This window comes from Juglans microcarpa x Juglans regia, chromosome 5D (genome assembly GCF_004785595.1).
Source record: "Juglans microcarpa x Juglans regia isolate MS1-56 chromosome 5D, Jm3101_v1.0, whole genome shotgun sequence".
NCBI classification, from domain to species: Eukaryota; Viridiplantae; Streptophyta; class Magnoliopsida; order Fagales; family Juglandaceae; genus Juglans; species Juglans microcarpa x Juglans regia.
This window is the reverse complement of record NC_054602.1, coordinates 7,283,391-7,300,520: the sequence shown is the minus strand read 5'-3', so window position 1 is coordinate 7,300,520 and position 17,130 is coordinate 7,283,391. Positions and strand designations below refer to the sequence as shown.

The 17,130-nt window shown below is 36.3% G+C and overlaps 4 protein-coding genes across 5 annotated transcripts; all 4 read left to right on the top strand.

Moving 5' to 3' along the window:
• The first annotated feature begins 1,636 nt into the window (after positions 1 to 1,636).
• On the top strand, positions 1,637 to 4,644 carry LOC121266484 (probable arabinosyltransferase ARAD1). Its single transcript, XM_041170323.1, has 3 exons — positions 1,637 to 2,521; positions 3,640 to 4,014; positions 4,437 to 4,644. Exons 1-3 carry the CDS (start codon positions 1,736 to 1,738, stop codon positions 4,569 to 4,571), a joined length of 1,296 nt encoding a protein of 431 aa, XP_041026257.1. The 5' UTR covers positions 1,637 to 1,735; the 3' UTR covers positions 4,572 to 4,644.
• A 318-nt stretch (positions 4,645 to 4,962) lies between these two features.
• On the top strand, positions 4,963 to 7,623 carry LOC121266569 (probable leucine-rich repeat receptor-like protein kinase At1g35710). Of its 2 annotated transcripts, XM_041170439.1 has the most exons (3): positions 4,963 to 5,572; positions 5,987 to 6,040; positions 6,399 to 7,623. In XM_041170439.1, the coding sequence occupies exons 1-3, from the start codon at positions 5,106 to 5,108 to the stop codon at positions 6,400 to 6,402; spliced, it is 525 nt and encodes a 174-aa protein (XP_041026373.1). In that variant the 5' UTR covers positions 4,963 to 5,105; the 3' UTR covers positions 6,403 to 7,623. The 2 variants fall into 2 exon arrangements, with proteins under 2 accessions (XP_041026373.1, XP_041026372.1); XM_041170438.1 differs by having other exon boundaries at positions 5,987 to 7,623.
• On the top strand, positions 7,273 to 9,119 carry LOC121264832 (probable LRR receptor-like serine/threonine-protein kinase At3g47570). The gene is made up of 3 exons (XM_041168135.1): positions 7,273 to 7,506; positions 7,620 to 8,400; positions 8,540 to 9,119. Exons 1-3 carry the CDS (start codon positions 7,273 to 7,275, stop codon positions 8,905 to 8,907), a joined length of 1,383 nt encoding a protein of 460 aa, XP_041024069.1. The 3' UTR covers positions 8,908 to 9,119.
• Positions 9,120 to 10,883: 1,764 nt separating this feature from the next.
• LOC121264315 (UPF0481 protein At3g47200-like) lies at positions 10,884 to 12,501 on the top strand. The gene has a single exon (XM_041167441.1). It carries the CDS (start codon positions 10,962 to 10,964, stop codon positions 12,429 to 12,431), a length of 1,470 nt encoding a protein of 489 aa, XP_041023375.1. The 5' UTR covers positions 10,884 to 10,961; the 3' UTR covers positions 12,432 to 12,501.
• The last annotated feature ends 4,629 nt before the right edge of the window (positions 12,502 to 17,130 follow it).

The window sequence follows — 17,130 nt, the reverse complement described above, 5'->3', positions numbered from 1 at the left end:
CTTTTTAATAATATTTCTTGAATATCTCCATGGTGCTAGAACGAGAAAATAACCACACGTCTCCCATAATTTAAACCATTTTCAGTACTTGATTGTGACCCAATATTACAAATAAAATATGTTTACAAGAAGTTGTAAGCATTTAAAAAAAGTGAGTCTCCTCTTTTTCTCGAATAGTCTATATATGAAATTTGCATATCCCTTAGTTTGTGTAAAGTATTTTCTCATTTCTTGTTTACAGAATAAGAAACCTACTGTTTATGTTTATACTTTAATGTCTTATTCTGTGACATTTTCATTTACAATTTATAAATAAAAAGTAAATTCTTTTTAAGAGAAATTTTAGATTTATAAAGAAAGTTTATAAAAATAGATTTATAAATCGATATTGATGAATGGATCATGCTACAGCCCCCGCTGGGGGTGTAGTATAATTTAATATGTATTTTTTTAAAGTAATTTTTTTATATAGATTTTTTAATATTTTTAAATATTTAAAAAAAATAAAATAAATTTAGAACATCATTAAAAAAACACTTTCTTAATTAGAAAGTAAAAAAAAAATTATTAAAAAATACTTCCTTAGTCATGAAGTAAAATAAAAAATCATAAAAAAATATTATGATTTTTTTTTTACTTTTTTAAAATATTTAAAATTATTAAAAAAAATTATATAAAAAAATAACTTAAAAAAGCACATTAAAATATATTGCTAGACCCCAGGGAGGTCTAGCATTTTCCTTGATGAATATAGTAAATTAAGTGGGTGCGCCAAATCATCGATTCAAAGTGCTAATAATAGGGATTCCCTCCCGTTAAATTACTTGGTTTTATAAGAAAAATTGTAAGCATTTAGTTTTTGTTTCTCTTTTTAAAAAGAAAAAAAAAAAAGAAAAGAAGAGAAAGTATTGCTAGCAAATATAATGAGAGGTTCTATAAAGATAAAGAAATATTTTAAAAATAAATTTATAAATTAATATGAATTTATATGATATTTTAAATCTATTTTATAATAAAAAATAATTTTACAATTTTACATATTACATCAAAGAGAGTGGCATTATAGTCACCGAAAAAGTATCCGAAAGTGTATTCCAATTAGTGTATTTCATTTTTATTTTCTTTTTTTCATATTTTTTTAATCATCATAAATATTTTAAAAAATAAAAGATTCACAGCATCGTTAAAAAATACTTGAGCAATGCTACACAACCTTCCCAACTTCCACACATCACATTTTTTTAAATTTTTAAATTTTTTAATATATTTTTAAATTTATTTTGAGTTTTTTTTAAACTAATTTAATTTTTTTATTTATTATTTATATATTAAATATTTGATAAAAGAAAAAAAAATTAAAAATTAAAAAATATGTAGTGTGTAGAGGTTGCCTAGATTTTTTGTTAGCATTTTCGCACATCAAATTATAAACTTATTTTTATAAAAACTGTCCGTTGTCTTCTCCGTAACGGAACGCATCAAAACAAGGAAGAAAACAGAGTGACTCAGCGAATACTAATTTTGTTTTTTTTGAGGAACCGTACGTCTACTAGTCAGTAGTCACTGCCAGATAGTAATCGATCCTCCTTAAAATAACACAGGCCGACCGAGTCTGTCTCATCCGCTAACGCCACACATCAACTCTCGATAAAGCCAGAACAGATCCTGAGACCCACGTTTCCCTTATCTTTTTAATAAAACAAAAATGCTCTACTAGACATCACCGTACGAGGAGATGAACAAAGAGCGCAAGACTTGGCTGCTGTACCAGACACTGACCGCCGCGCTCTTCTTCGTCTTCTTCTTCTATGCCTTCTTCTGTACCGTTCCATTGGCCTCAAACCTCCACTCCACCGGTTTTCTCCCCGTTTCCCCCGAAAATACTTTCCAAGAAAGCTCGAATCCCTCCCCAGTGAATGTTTACGTCTACCGTCTCCCGAGAAAATTCACGTATGGCGTCGTCGAGCACTTCTGGAGGGCACGTGGGTTTACCGACTCGGAAACCCGTGGGTACCCGAGTCACCAACATTCCGCAGAATGGTACTTGTTCCTAGACGTAACGACCCGATCACACGAACTCTACTGGGCGGGGTCACCGGTCATCCCGATCTCGCAACCTGAAGAGGCGGAATTTTTTTACGTCCCGTTCTTCTCTTCGTTGAGCTCGATCGTGAACAAGAACCAGCTCCCCAGCAGTTCGGATTGGATCAAACAGTACGATGACGGGAAGGCTCAGGAGGAGTTAGTGGCTTGGTTGGAGAAGCAGGAGTACTGGACGAGGAGCGAGGGGCGGGGCCACGTGTTGGTGTGCCAGAATCCGAAAGCGCTGAACCGGGTGAGAGACCGAGTCAAGAACGCGGTGCTGCTGGTGTCGGGTTTTGGACAGGTCAGACGCGACCAAGGGTCGCCGTCCAAGGACGTGGTCGTGCCGTGCTCGCATCGGATTAGCACGTACGATGGGGATATAGGCGTCGAGAATCGGAGGTTGCTCTTGTTCGCGGGGAATCCGTATCACCACGGGGTAATAAATTATGTCTTGTTTCTCTCGTGGAAAATAATAGTATTACTCGTAAGTAAAAGCTAAACGTACTTTAAATATTTTTTACAAAATTTATTTTCTACGTGTCAGTTCGTTAGTGATACGTTAAAAATTATATAAAATTTAAAATTGAAATTGTAAGTAACAGTGTAAATATATGTAAAACTACTCTTCCTCCTAGATATGCTCATTAAACGTGTTTATTTCTATTTTTTATTTTTTTAATGGTTAAGAAAATAATTATTAGTAATTTTTTTTAGTAATTAAGTATACTTAAAGAAAACAAAAAACAAAATAAAAAAAATAAATAAAACAAAATATTTTTTTAGTAATTTATTTGCTCTAGTGTTATTTGAGGTGTACATTTAACGTGCACCTAACATTTTCCTTCTGTCATGCTTTGAAGCTTGGCGACAATTTGTTAGCTTGCGTGGAACCATGTATAAATATAGAGGAAAAGAAATCTTAAAACTCGACAATTGAGATGACTTAATATCATACGATACATCATATTTATTTTATAGTAAAAAGTAAATTGACAATTTAACAAATCTTATTAAATACGTCATATTTATTTTAAAATTAAAAATAAATTTACAATGTTGATTTGTAGGTTTAGTTTTATAAAATCTCAATCAAGATGATATATATTACCCTTGCAAGTAAGCTGACGGCTGAAAATAATTTCAAATATATCATTCGTGTGAAATATTTATCCAAATAAAAATAATAATTAAAAAATAATATCATTGAGATGATCTCGTGTCATCTTATCTCAACATTTAAACACCACTCAAACATAAATAATTTTCAATTTCAAATCATAATTTTTTCATCTAATCATTATAATTTTTCTAAATTTTTAAATAGAACACAAGAAATAATTGAAAATTTTCAAATTTAAAAAAAAAAATTATATTCTAATTAATAATATTTGAACTTTCTAATATTTTTATTCTAACTTTTTTTCCATCATTTCTCAAAATCCAACAAAATATTTACCTCAAACTACTTCACTACTATTTATAAATTTTTCATCTCATATCAACATCCAAACATGAACATGATGCTGTGGGAAATGATTATGTCTGTGTATGCAGGGAGCCAAAGTCCGAGACTTTCTTTTCCAAGCACTTGAAAATGAAGAAGATGTCATAATAGAACATGGAGCAGCATCGCAAGAAAATCAGGTCTTAGCTTCAGAAAGGATGCGCTCATCAAAGTTCTGCTTAGATATTCCTCCTCCTGGTTCCTCGCCGGCATCATGCCGACTTTTTGATGCTATATTTAGCATGTGTATCCCAGTAATAGTGAATGGCAGCAGTATTGAATTGCCTTTTGAAGATGTCATTGACTACAGAAAGATTGCATTATTTGTACAATCGACCTCTGCTGTGAAGCCAGCATTTTTAGTTACAATGCTGAGGAATGTAACCAGGGACAGGATTCTGGAGTACCAGCGGGAGCTGAAGTTGGTAAATCCTCTCTGCATATTTTGCTAAAACATTCTTTAAGATAAGGGTACTTGAAATAGTTTAGCATCCACACCTGCCCATAAAAAGTCATGAGAAACAGAAAAAAAGCATCTGGGGAAATTAAGCAAGATTTAAGCAAGTTACATTTAAGTCCCTCCTGATCATCTCCAATGTCTCCATCCTCCCTATATCCTCATGTACTTCCTACTTCCACCTCTTTCATGACTATAATATTTATGTTTTCATGATGATGATATCATTGATATGGACATCATGATAGGTAGATCATTTTCTCTTTGCATTGATACTTCTCGTTTTAGTCCATTTTTCTTCAGCCTTGTCATGGTCTGCTTAATTAGCAAGAGCAGTTGATCTTGTTAAGTTGAGAAATCTGAAATTTAGTTTCAAGTGATGTTCATCAGGTGAAGCGATACTTTGACTATAAAGATCCAAATGGAGCAGTGAAGGAGATCTGGCATCAAGTATTGCAGAAACTCTCCCTGATTAAACTGATGATGATCAATCATGACAATGACTTGCAAATTAGATGCATGTGATTAACTTCTCTAATTTTCTCTCACTGCGACTTTGCAACAGCTCTTAAAAAAGACTTCCTTTTTAGGTCAATGATCAACTCCCAGCCCTACCTAACTTTACTTTTTTGTGGATGATCTTCTTAAGAAGACTTCCTTTCACGTGTTCCGTGACAAGTTCACCAAAAGGAGATGGGAATAGTTTCCTTTATGGAAGGATAGGATAGGTTGGTGGATATTGACAATGCATGCACAGTGCTATCAACAATAATTCCTCTTTTTTTGGTGGAATTCTCCAATGATGAGGCATTTAATTAGATTGAAAGATACAAGGAAAAACATGAGTGGGCCATTGCTTTAACATGCATGCAAGTACTTTGAATTTTATAATAATAATCCATTCCGGACCATCCCAACTAATAGCTAGGCCTTCCCTCTTTTTCTTTGTATTTCAACAAAAATGCTGATTCTCCATTTATAAACACAATCTCCTACGTTTGTCTGCTGCAACATTAATAATCACTCATATCTCAAGTCCCAACCAACACAACCTCTAGCATGGAAATTCCTTCCTCCTTGATCTATTTTATGCTGTTGTTGGAGCACTGTTTCATGGCTAGTTTAGCTGTACCGGCGGCAGCAAGAACCAACATAACCACAGACCAATCAGCTCTTCTTGCCCTCAAAGACTGCATCACCGATGACCCTAAAAAATTCTTGGAAAGAAACTGGTCTACCTCTACCTCTGTTTGCAGCTGGGTTGGGGTCATTTGCGATGCCAACCACCAAAGAGTCACAACCTTGAATCTGTCCTACATGGATCTTAAAGGAACCATACCTCCACACTTGGGAAACCTTTCATTTCTGTCTGGTTTATCCTTCCGAGAGAACAACTTGGGTGGCTCTCTTCCCGACGAGTTGGGCTCGTTGCATAGGTTGAGAACAGTCAGCTTTGGCTCGAACAACTTGCAGGGAGAGATACCATCCTGGTTGGGGTTCTTGCCTAAACTTCAAATGTTGAATCTGTATGGAAACCGTTTCTCGGGAACCATCCCAACTTCTCTATGCAACACGTCGTCACTGCAGATTATTAATCTAAGTGAAAACATGCTTTCAGGTTCCATATATATATATACACTCCGGCCACCGCCTTCAATACAGCCTCTTGATTTATCTATGATGTTTTCTTGTTTTCTTTTGAAGTTGGAAACGCACACTCGCACTAACAAACACTCAGAGAGGAACATTGAATTAAAAAGTAAAAAAGAAGAAGAAGAAGAATTAATGGGAACTTTACACTTATGCAACTCCTCGTATTTACTCTACCAAATATAATCTTTCATGATCTGCAAATGAAGAGGAGTTAATTAAAATAACCAATCTATCAGACGCTGAGTTAAGGCTGCTAGCTCTTGACCATAATTTCGAAATTTTTGCAGGAGGGATACCAAGAAGTTTGACAAACTGTACTTCACTCAAGGGTCTTTTTTTAGGTGAGAACAGCTTGAGAGGTAAGACTATAATCGGTTCAATTTAAATACTATTTTCTCTCTGCTCAATGAAAGCTGAAAATCTCTCTCCAAAAAAAAAAAAAAGATCTTTAGGAAACCTTAAAAAATCTTAGCTGCAGCAGGATATTTAAATGATGTGTAGCCATGCTGCAGAGGGTTTATTATAAATACCACCACAGAAATTAGAAAAGTGTCTACTTCCGTCTTGATCATGACCTTCTTCTTTTCAAAAGCAAATGCACTATATGTATACCACAAGTCTTCTTACAAATTTCTTACAAACTGAGATGCTTCTTCATGGTGATGCATGTATACATTTGTTTTGGAAACGTTGTTGCAGGTGAAATACCACCAGAGATTGGGACTCTTCAAAATTTAGAACAATTGAGTGCCAACACTAACAACTTAACTGGTCGCATCCCAAATATAATCTTCAATGTCTCAACAATTAAAATCATTGATCTCCGCTTGAACAAGCTTTCAGGCCAGCTTCCAGATAGCATAGGTCATTGTCTTCCAAATCTGGAGGAACTTTACCTATGGGATAATGAACTAAGGGAAAAAATTCCCAGCAGCATATCAAATGCTTCTAAGCTCACTGTACTAGAGCTGGCAGCAAACTATTTCTCTGGCACTCTTCCTAATACCCTCGGAAACTTAAAGCATCTGAAGGAGCTCAACTTAGCTGGCAATTATTTGACCAGAGAATCTTCGTCTCTAGAGTTGAGTTTTCTTTCATCTTTGACAAACAGCAGAGGGTTGGAAAAGATAATGCTAGCAAATAATCCATTGAATGGTACCCTTCCAATTTCAATGGGAAACTTCTCTACTTCTCTAACCTCTTTTTCTGCATTTGATTGCCATATCAAGGGCACCATCCCAAAACAGATTGGCAACTTGAGTGCCTTGATTGTCCTCCGCCTACAAAACAATGAATTGGCTGGGCCTATTCCAACTGCAGTCGGAGAAATGAGAGAGCTCCAAGGTTTGTATCTTCAACGCAATAGATTGCAAGGATCCATCCCACCTTATTTGTGTTACTTAAGGAAATTGGATGAATTAAACTTAAGTAGTAATGAGCTCTTTGGATCCATTCCAACTTGTTGGGGAAATCTCACTTCTCTTCGAAACTTGTACTTAGATTCCAACAATCTGACATCCACAATACCCCATCCTTTTGGAGTCTTCAGGACATACTGGAAGTAAACTTGTCTATGAATTCGCTATGTGGCCATCTGCCACAAGATATTGGGAATTTGAAGGTGGTAACACATATAGACTTGTCGTGGAACCAATTTTCAGGTGAGATCCCGGCTGCGATTGGAGGACTGCAAAGTTTGAAAACCCTCTCCTTAGCGCATAACAATTTCCAGGGTCCTCTGCCTCAGTCATTTGATGGGTCAGTAAGTGCAGAATTTTTGGATTTCTCTGATAACAACTTGTCAGGAGTGATTCCCAAATCCCTAGAGGCACTCAGGTACCTCAAATACTTCAATGCGTCTTTCAATAGATTACGAGGGGAAATCCCATCTGGAGGTGCTATTGCGATCTTCTCGGCTAGATCATTCATGGGAATGAAGCATTATGTGGTCCACCCCGATTGAAAGTTCTACCCTGCAAAACTAGTACTATTGGACGATCAAAGACAGCAGCTGCGGGTGTTCTAGTATATGTTCTACCACTACTGATAGCAACAATCCTTGTACCGGTCCTTGTACTTGTTTTCATAAGACGCAGAAGGAAGAATGCAAAACTACCCAGTCAGGGAGACTTGTTAACTGTAGCAACGTGGAGAAGAATTTCTTACCTAGAACTCGAACGAGCAACTGATGGATTTAGCGAAAGTAACTTGGTTGGGAAAGGGAGTTTTGGCTCGGTGTACAAAGGGATACTTTCAGACGGGATTAGTGTTGCAGTGAAGGTTTTTAACTTGAATCTACAAGGAGCATTAAGAAGTTTTGAGGCTGAATGTGAAGTATTGTGCAGAATTCGTCATAGGAATCTTGTCAAAATCATCAGTAGCTGCAGTAACATTGAATTTAAAGCCTTGGTACTGGAGTACATGCCCAATGGGAGCCTCATGCAGTGGCTGTATTCTCATGACTTCTTTTTGGATATCCTACAGAGATTGAACATGATGATAGATGTTGCATCATCATTGGAATATCTCCATCATGGTTATTCTGTTCCTGTCGTTCATTGTGATTTGAAGCCCAGCAACATTCTCCTAAATGAAGATATGATTGCACATGTTGGGGACTTTGGCATTTCCAGATTCTTGGGTGACGGAGATTCCATGACCCAAACCATGACACTTGCCACTGTTGGTTATATGGCACCAGGTGATGTTCCTAGCTTACAATTTCATATTTATGTCTACACTTCCTCAAACAGAGTTTTATGAACAATATTCAAGCTTTTTCCTTCTAAATTATTTGAGTGAAGATGTCTTCTTACTATAAAATCTAATCAAACCCGTAGAGTATGGATCACAAGGGATCATTTCCACGAGTGGAGATGTATACAGTTATGGCATTTCGCTGATAGAAACCTTCACAAGAAAGAAGCCCACAGACGAAATGTTTGCCGGAGAAATGAACCTAAAACGCTGGGTAAAAGAGTCACTGCCCCACGCAGTAATCAAAGTTGCTGATGCAAATTTGCTAGAGAGAGATGACGAGCATTTTGCTGCTAAGCAGGAGTGTATATTGTCCATGATGAAACTTGCCATGGATTGTTCAGAAGAAGCACCTGAAGAGAGGGTAAACATGAGAGAAGTCATAACAACACTCGAAAAGATCAAAATGAATTTCCTGAAGGATGTTGGAGGCCAGAGCTTGAAAACATGAAATTTATCTATAGGTTCTTCCTTGTTTGTGCATTTCCTAGTTAGTAATTAATTAGGATACTCCATTGACAGATCAGTAGGGAAGAGGTCAAAGCATGGAGGGAATGGGTCATTTGCAAATATTCATTAAGATAAAATTATCAATGCAATGAGTTGTCACAAAACCAATGAAGTAATGTTGCTGAACGGTTGTACGACTGATTATTAATTAAGCATAATTTATTTTTATATATAAGATGAGATGAGATGAATTGAGATAAAAATTATCCAATATTAGCTTAGAAATTAATGACACATTGGTTTTTCTATCAATCCATATTGGCTTGTCTGGTATAATGGCTTGTCTGCTTTTATACCTTTTACATTTGGTGTGCATAAAGGGAAAATAATATTAAAAAAGGAAAGCCTAAGCGTATCACTACAAATTTATTGAGCCACTTTTTCTAAAAGCCAAAAACCAAAAGAAAATTCTTTTTGAACAGATGAATTAGGCCGATGGTAATTTTTTTGATTAAAGAAGTTAATATTATTGAATTTATGTATTTTTTTAATGTTTAAAAGTTGTTAAAAAAATATTTAGAAAGAAAAAAAAACTGCAATGCAGTGATCGGTTGGAACTCTCAATTCTAGTAGCAGTGTCCACTGTCCAAAACCAAATGGTATGACTACTCTAATCTGATTTTGATTAGTTTTAAGTTACGATTAGATGTTAAGGTCACTCTAAATAATAATGAGAAAATAATAAAAAGTTAATAAATAGTAAAAAAAAAAATAATTTATAAATAATAATAAAAAATAATAATGAGATAGTTTGAAGTAATCTCGCACTTCACCAACCAAACGTAATACGCTCGGTATTTTTGGCTACGCCAATGCTCTTAATGATGAAATGAAAACACTTACGTATGACCTTTGGAAACGCTTACGTATGTTCGCATGACGCACAACTGTACGACTTGACCAAAACTTTTCACAATATAAAAATTATCTCATTTTATTATTTAAATTTTTACATAAAATATAATAAATAATTTAATTTTTTAAATTTTTAAATAATAAAAATAAGATATAATAATATTTTATTTAATTTTAAATTTTTATTTAAAATTATTTCATCTTATTTCACCTCACGATTTAATATTGCTCATCTTTGGCTTGCTGGCTGGCTATGACGCTGCTGAATTAATTACTAATTAGCTTATAAATTAATATACGCCTCGCAAACAGGTCTTCCTAGTATTAATCAACGGGCCTGCAAGTTGTACGTGTTGCCCGAAGTCAACATGAACACGATTGAAAATTTGTTAATTACCACGTTTCACATGGCATGAGCAACCTTGACTTCACCTAACGATCAACCGATTTTTTTTTTGATAAAATAATGCTAAAATTAAAGAAATTATTAGTAATACAATCTTCTTGTTTCACTTGCAGGAAATAAGTAATCATGCATGCATTTATTGTAGAACCACCTATTGATTTTAGGTTTTATTTTGATATTGAGAATATTACTAATATTTATTATTTTATTATTAAGAATATTTCATTATCTAAACGCAACTTTAATCAGCTTCGGATAAGTTATGATCGTAAAAAAATCAAACCTGGAGTTAAAAAGGGCTACTTTGCTTCTGTTCTTTTCTTATTTTTTTTCGTTTTTTGAATTATTGTATTATTTTTGCTGTTTTTCTTTTCCACAAGTGAACGAGTAGTCAAAGTCTTTTTTTAAGGATAAATTCTGGATGCACGACTTCCCATGTTGTATCGCTAAAACGCGCATGTGAACTGATGATGAAGTTGAGGTATTAGTAGAGAGAGATAACAAGAATAGAAGATCAACAAAAGCCTGAGATGGGTTAGGTGGTAGTTAAGAACGAACGTTCTTAATTAATTCCCTCTCACTAGACTCTAAAAAAAGACTCTTAAACATTGACTCTCTGCTCGATTTATACCTTCGAGGTTTAATTTTAAGATCTATCTAAACATTCAGAAAAACAAAAAATAAATAAATCAATCTTCCACCGGCCACCTTATTTCTCCCCCACTCATTTGCTTATGGGGATCAATGGTAAGCTCACAAGGCTGCTGTTGCAGGAAATAAGCAGAAGAAAATGTCATGATTTCCTTCAAAGAACTGCTAATTATTCAAGAGATCCAAGTCCAGGTGCATTCCATCGAAGGCCATACTCAAAGTCTAGAGCTTCAGTACTGGAAGAGGTGTTTGAAGCGGATGTCCCAGAAGAAAGAAGCTCTGTCTGCATTTACAAGGTTCCAGCTAATATGCGACGGGTGGAAAGAAAGGCTTATGAACCAAACATCGTCTCCATCGGTCCATACCATCATCGAGTAGAGCGGCTGCAAGACTCGGAAGAGCTCAAACAGAAATTTGTTCGCCGCCTCTTTGATCGAAGCCGCAAGAATTATGAAGTACTCGAGTTTGAGCTTATGAAGGATGCCATGGGGAAACTGGAGGAAGAAGCTCGAATCTGCTATGGGGAAGAAATCAAACTAGGAAGTGAGGAATTTGTCGAGACGATGGTTATTGATGGCTGCTTCGTTGTTGAGCTGTTGAGAGAGGCATGGCAGCACAAGCTACGTGGACACCCAATACCTTTCATCAAAAGATGGATGTTGCCCGCTCTTCGTCGCGATCTGATCATGCTTGAAAACCAGCTCCCACTCTTTGTTCTGACTAAATTATTTGAAATGACAAGCAGCACTCCTGCTGGATTAGCGCCATCTTTGCAACAGTTTGCACTTCACTTCTTTAATCCTTTATTGCAAAGAGGTTGGGAAGCACCACCTCCAAAGAGCAGTAGTGCAACTGAAGTAGTCTTCGAAGCAAGGCACTTGCTTGATCTTTTCCGCTCTAGCACTCTCCCGATCGAACTGGCAAGAGGGAAACAACCCAACATGATCCGTTCAATAACAGAGCTAAAAGAAGCGGGCGTCAAAGTTCAGAGAGCAAAACATCTCAAGCCACTTGACATAACATACGAGGAAAGTGTGCTGAAGATCCCTCCTCTTTACATCGACGATTACAAGGGCACTGTGTTTCGCAACATGGCGGCATTTGAGAAATGCCACGACAGTTGCCATCCAGACGTCACAACGTACTTGTTTTTCTTCGACGGACTCATTAACTCGGCCAAGGACGTGGGACTTCTCCATTGTGATGAAGTTCTTCACCATTCTCTGGGCAGCAACAAAGAGGTTGCGAAACTTGTAAACAAGATCTGCAAGGAGATTGATATGGATGCAGATGAGTCATATCTATTCATGGTGGTGGATGACGCCAACTCTTTCTTCGGTTCTCCTTATGGGAAAGCGAGAGCCGGATTGGTGCGGCACTACTTCAGCAGTTGGCTGGTAGGGATCTCAACTCTGGGTGCAGTTTTTGCTGTTTATCTCACCCTGATTCAGACTGCCTCCGGAGTGGCAGGCGCCCTGGATCCCTTGAAAGATGTCAACTTCTGCTCGCATCTGAAAGATTCCTTGTTGCTTCCTTTCTTTGGTACCAAATAAACCTCGCTCGGCCGGAGGAAATGAATCCTTGGCGTAACCAGCTAGCTAGCTAGCAGGACCCTCGAAGGAAATGTTTTGTTCTTTGTATGTACCAAAATGTTTGTAATGTTTTGTTCTAGACTTTATTTCTTCTAATTGGAATCAGCTTTGTCATCTGGCTTAAACAAAAAGTTTGAAAGTTGCTTTAAAAGATTGGAATCTAAAGACACCTAGTGTTCTACGAAATGTCTCACATGCAGTATTTTTATTCAAGGCAATTTCTACAGGTTTCTATATTCCTCTTTTTCTACATACCAATGTTCAAAATCACACTAATATTTATAGACTAATTAGATCATTCATATATTTCTGCTACAAAAAAATTCTTCTGGAATCATCCAATGCATACTGTCAGTGCATTCTGTTATATATGAGACGTGGATGGAGCCTTAGTTGAGCTTGAGAGAATATTGTCAGAATCTATTGGTGAGCTGAGTGCTGCCTTTACTAAGGAAGTTTTGAAATATGCCTTAATATCCCCCCTCGATGCAAGCGGCATCAGTAAGATAGTGAGGCTTGATTGTAGAGTAGAAAATCTGGTAGTGGAGAGGGGCTTGGTGAGAATATCAGCTAGCTGGTCCTAACTTGACATGAAGGAGACTTGAAGGGTTTTGGCAGCTACACGATCTCGTACAAAATGATAATCAAGCTCAACATGTTTAGTTCGAGAATGTAAAACAGGATTGACTGACACCAATATTATCATACCATAGTGCAGGTGGATTAGTAAGGAAGATACTAAGTTCCTTAAGCAGAGATTGTAACCAAATTAATTCACAAGCAGAATTTGCTATGACTTTATATTCGGCCTGAATAGAGGACCTTGCAACAATGAGTTGCTTCTTAGAGCCCCACGACACAAGATGGGTTCCAAAATAAACACAAAAACCACCAATAGATTTTCTATCATCTGGACAGCCAGCTCAATTAGCATCAGAAAAGGCAGTGAGTGCAAGATAGGAAGAGGAGGAGAAATGTAATCCAAAATTGACAGTCAGATGAAGATAACGGAGAATCCTCTTGACAGCTTACCAATGAGGAAGACGTGGACAATGCATGAATTGACACACTTTGTTGACAACAAATGAAATGTAATGCCCCGTACTCGGATAGGTTGGAGAATTACTACTTGTAACACCCTGTATTTTAGTGTATTTTTATTGAATGATTATTTTTATTAATTCAAAAATTTATTCTCTTGTTTTAAAATTGTTAGATTTTTAAATGGTTTATTTTATGATCTTTAATTGTGAAAATTAAATTTGATATGTTTCCTTAATATATTATTATTATGCATTTAAATTGTTCTTTGTTTTTAAATTAATTTATTGTGGGATTTTAATATTTTATTTTAAATTTTATCATTACGCTTAAATTATTTTAATTAAGATGCTGTTTTGAAATCCTTTTCGTTGGATCATTTTTGTGACCCAAGATTTGAGGATTGGACTTCATTTCTTTCCCTCAATTTTTCTTTTTCTTTTTCTTTCCTCTTCTCTTTCTTTGTCTCTCCTCTCTCCCTCCCCGTCCGTTTCTCTCTTCTCCCAGCCCGCCGCCGCCTTGACCGGCACCGCCTAGCCCATTAGCTCCTCCCACGCCGCCGTTAGCCCTCGCGCCCATCACCAAGCCGCGGCACCCTTTGAGCTCGTGGGCCTCCGTCGTGCCACTTCCGGCCACCATCTCTTCACCACTTCATCCTCGATCTCCTAGCAACCTAATGCACACATCCTTAGCCCTGATCTACCACCGGTGAAGCACATTCATCAACATTTCCGTTTTGGGCTTTGTGGTCTTCGACCGCCCTCTACGCTCCACCCATAACCAACCACCACAACCACTAGTTTCACCGACATCCCTAAGCCCTACCCTATCAATTTCGGATCTTGGTTCGTCCCCATTCAAAAGTGAGTTTTTGAGACCCATGGCCACAATGTATATTGCACTGTTACGTTGCTGAGCCGCCACTTCTTGCACCTCCGCGATCATTCGGAAATCATTATATAGCACTGTAAGTATTTTTTCAAAGAATTATCGTGATTTAAATATATTTTTACACTAACTCATTTTACTGTGTCTGGTTGGTTATGCCGGACTGAGTCCGAGGAGTACGGAAGTCGGATGGATTAGAGGACGGAGTTGTTTGTGTGTTTGGTTTGTGTTGAGAGTTGTTGGTTGTTGGTTAAGGCGTCGTTTCATGTACATGACATATTTGCACGCATGATCATGTTTGTAAATGAAACTGGGTTTTCCTGTAATTGCATTCATGTTCATGTGTTTATTGAAAATTGAGTTTTCATGTGTTAAAGGATTTTTGGGTGCGTGTGTATCACGACCCCAAGCCGATATGGGGCATTATCTCGATGGAGCTCCTCTGGTCACTCGGGAGCCGAATATATTGAGTGATGTCCCCTGGGTTGTTGTTGGGCGACAACGAGATCGGACGAGATGGTCTCGTGCCGACTTCGTGGCCCTCTGCTGGCGGGGGCTAGAGGATGCTTGGCCACGAACGCGCTGGGTGCAGAACTGAGCATCGCTACGAAACCAGGACGTGTGGATGATCCCTAGGGGAGATCATGGTGTATATGGTTAATGGATTAATGAGCTGTTTTCTGATAAAATAGCATGTGTTGAATAAATGGATTTTATGTTATTCATTTTTTGGAAAATGATGTTTTATTGACTTGGGTCATTTTCTGAAAAATGACGGATTATTATTTGTGGGCCAAAATGGGATTTTGGCGTGTTTTGGAAAATGTCCATTTTCGAAAAAAATGATATTTTTGGATCTGATGCATATTTCATCATATGCATGCATGTTAGTTAAACTAATATGTTTTTATCTCATGGTTATTTGGTTTATACTTACTTGCGGTACCGTTCTATGGTAACGCAGATTTTGATGCAGAAGAGGATAAGGGTGAGCTTGAGAATTCGGCTCTGCCCGATGAGTGATTGAGATCACTTGCATTTGGTTTGAAACTTGTATTATATTTTATTTGGGATGACTATATAACTCTTTTAATCATTTTACTTATGTTAGTTTGTGTTAAAAATTCTGGTACTTAGTTGACTTATTTATATTATCCGCTGTGTTGTTTATTGTACACTGTTGTATGTACACACACTCTTGGCACTATCGTTGGGATGCGTGACCATTTTGTCACCATCTTGACGTCTCGATTCTCGTGTTCCCTTGCATGGGGGTCAGGGGCGCCACACTATTTGTCACTTATAAACCTGTCTCCTAAAATATCTGTAAACTCTAAAGATTTTATAAATAGTACACAATCTCATATACTAAAATAAATATAATATGAACTCCATAAGTCATCATTACCAAATCATTACCAATTAACATAAACCAAGGGGAGTCCACAATCTTCCAGTAATCTTAACATAAATAAACTACATAAATAAACTAATACATCCTTAAGTCTCAAAAGATCCAAATAACATAAAGAACTCCAAATACTCAAATTAAACCCTTCTATTAAGTTTTAATTTCTATTCCTAACCTCCAGCTGGGTCATCAATATCATTTAAAAAATATTGTAAAGATAAGGAGGTGAGTTATCAACAACTCAGTAAGCAGAAAACATATACTAGTATGTAAACATGAGCCTTTTCAAATAGTTCGGTATGCAGAAACAAAACATTTCATTTTCATTTGCACATCTCAAAACGTATTATCAGAAAATCAGAGCAACTTTTCAATCTTTTCATATTCATAAACCATTTTTATATTAAAAAACATTTTGGTATAACATAACATAACTGAACATCTACATGTTATCATATCATATCGTATTGTATCATATCATATCATATCATATACCATGTTTAACTCTCGTGGTGGGATTGTGCTATCCCTAGTAGCCAAACCAGGCAGTATCATATTGTAAAACTTCCATCTTTTCAATCTTGGAGCCCTTAGTGTGTACACATAAAAGACCACTTTGTTTTCAAATGGGGTACACTTATATCATATCATATCATATCATGTTAGTACCAACCATATCACGCGAACCAGTATCATCATATCAGAACTATATTTAGAATCAAAATAAAAACAGATAAGTATACCAAAGGTTTTTTTCGAATCCATGTCATATCAAACCACATGTTGAACATATTCATATCATTTCCATTTGATAAAAAAAAAAAACAAATCCAAATCATTTTCATATCATATGTACAAAAATTCACAGATATCATATTCGCTCTTTTGCATATTTCATAAACATGTCAAATATTTCTCATGTCTACATTATTCATGTCAAAATCATTTTTTTTCTCTTTCATACATATCTTATGAGTGAATGTAAAACATATACTGTGCTTGTTTTTCACATTTTCTTTTTAAAACAATTGCACATTTTTACAAACCAACTTCGGTTCATTTCTTTTTATGCAAATCTAGCATATAAACCCCTCTTACCTGACTCTTGTTGTGTAATCTCTATGTTTTGGGCCTGTAATAAAGTCGTGTCGTAATAACCTAAAACAAAGAATATTTACTCACACATTAAAACCTACACTCGTATATAACATAGCTAAAAACGTTCCACCTTCATAGGAGTATGAAAGACTAAGATTAAACCAGATAAGTACATTAAAAAGTCCACCAACAAACAATTCCAACGACTGAACAACACCCAAT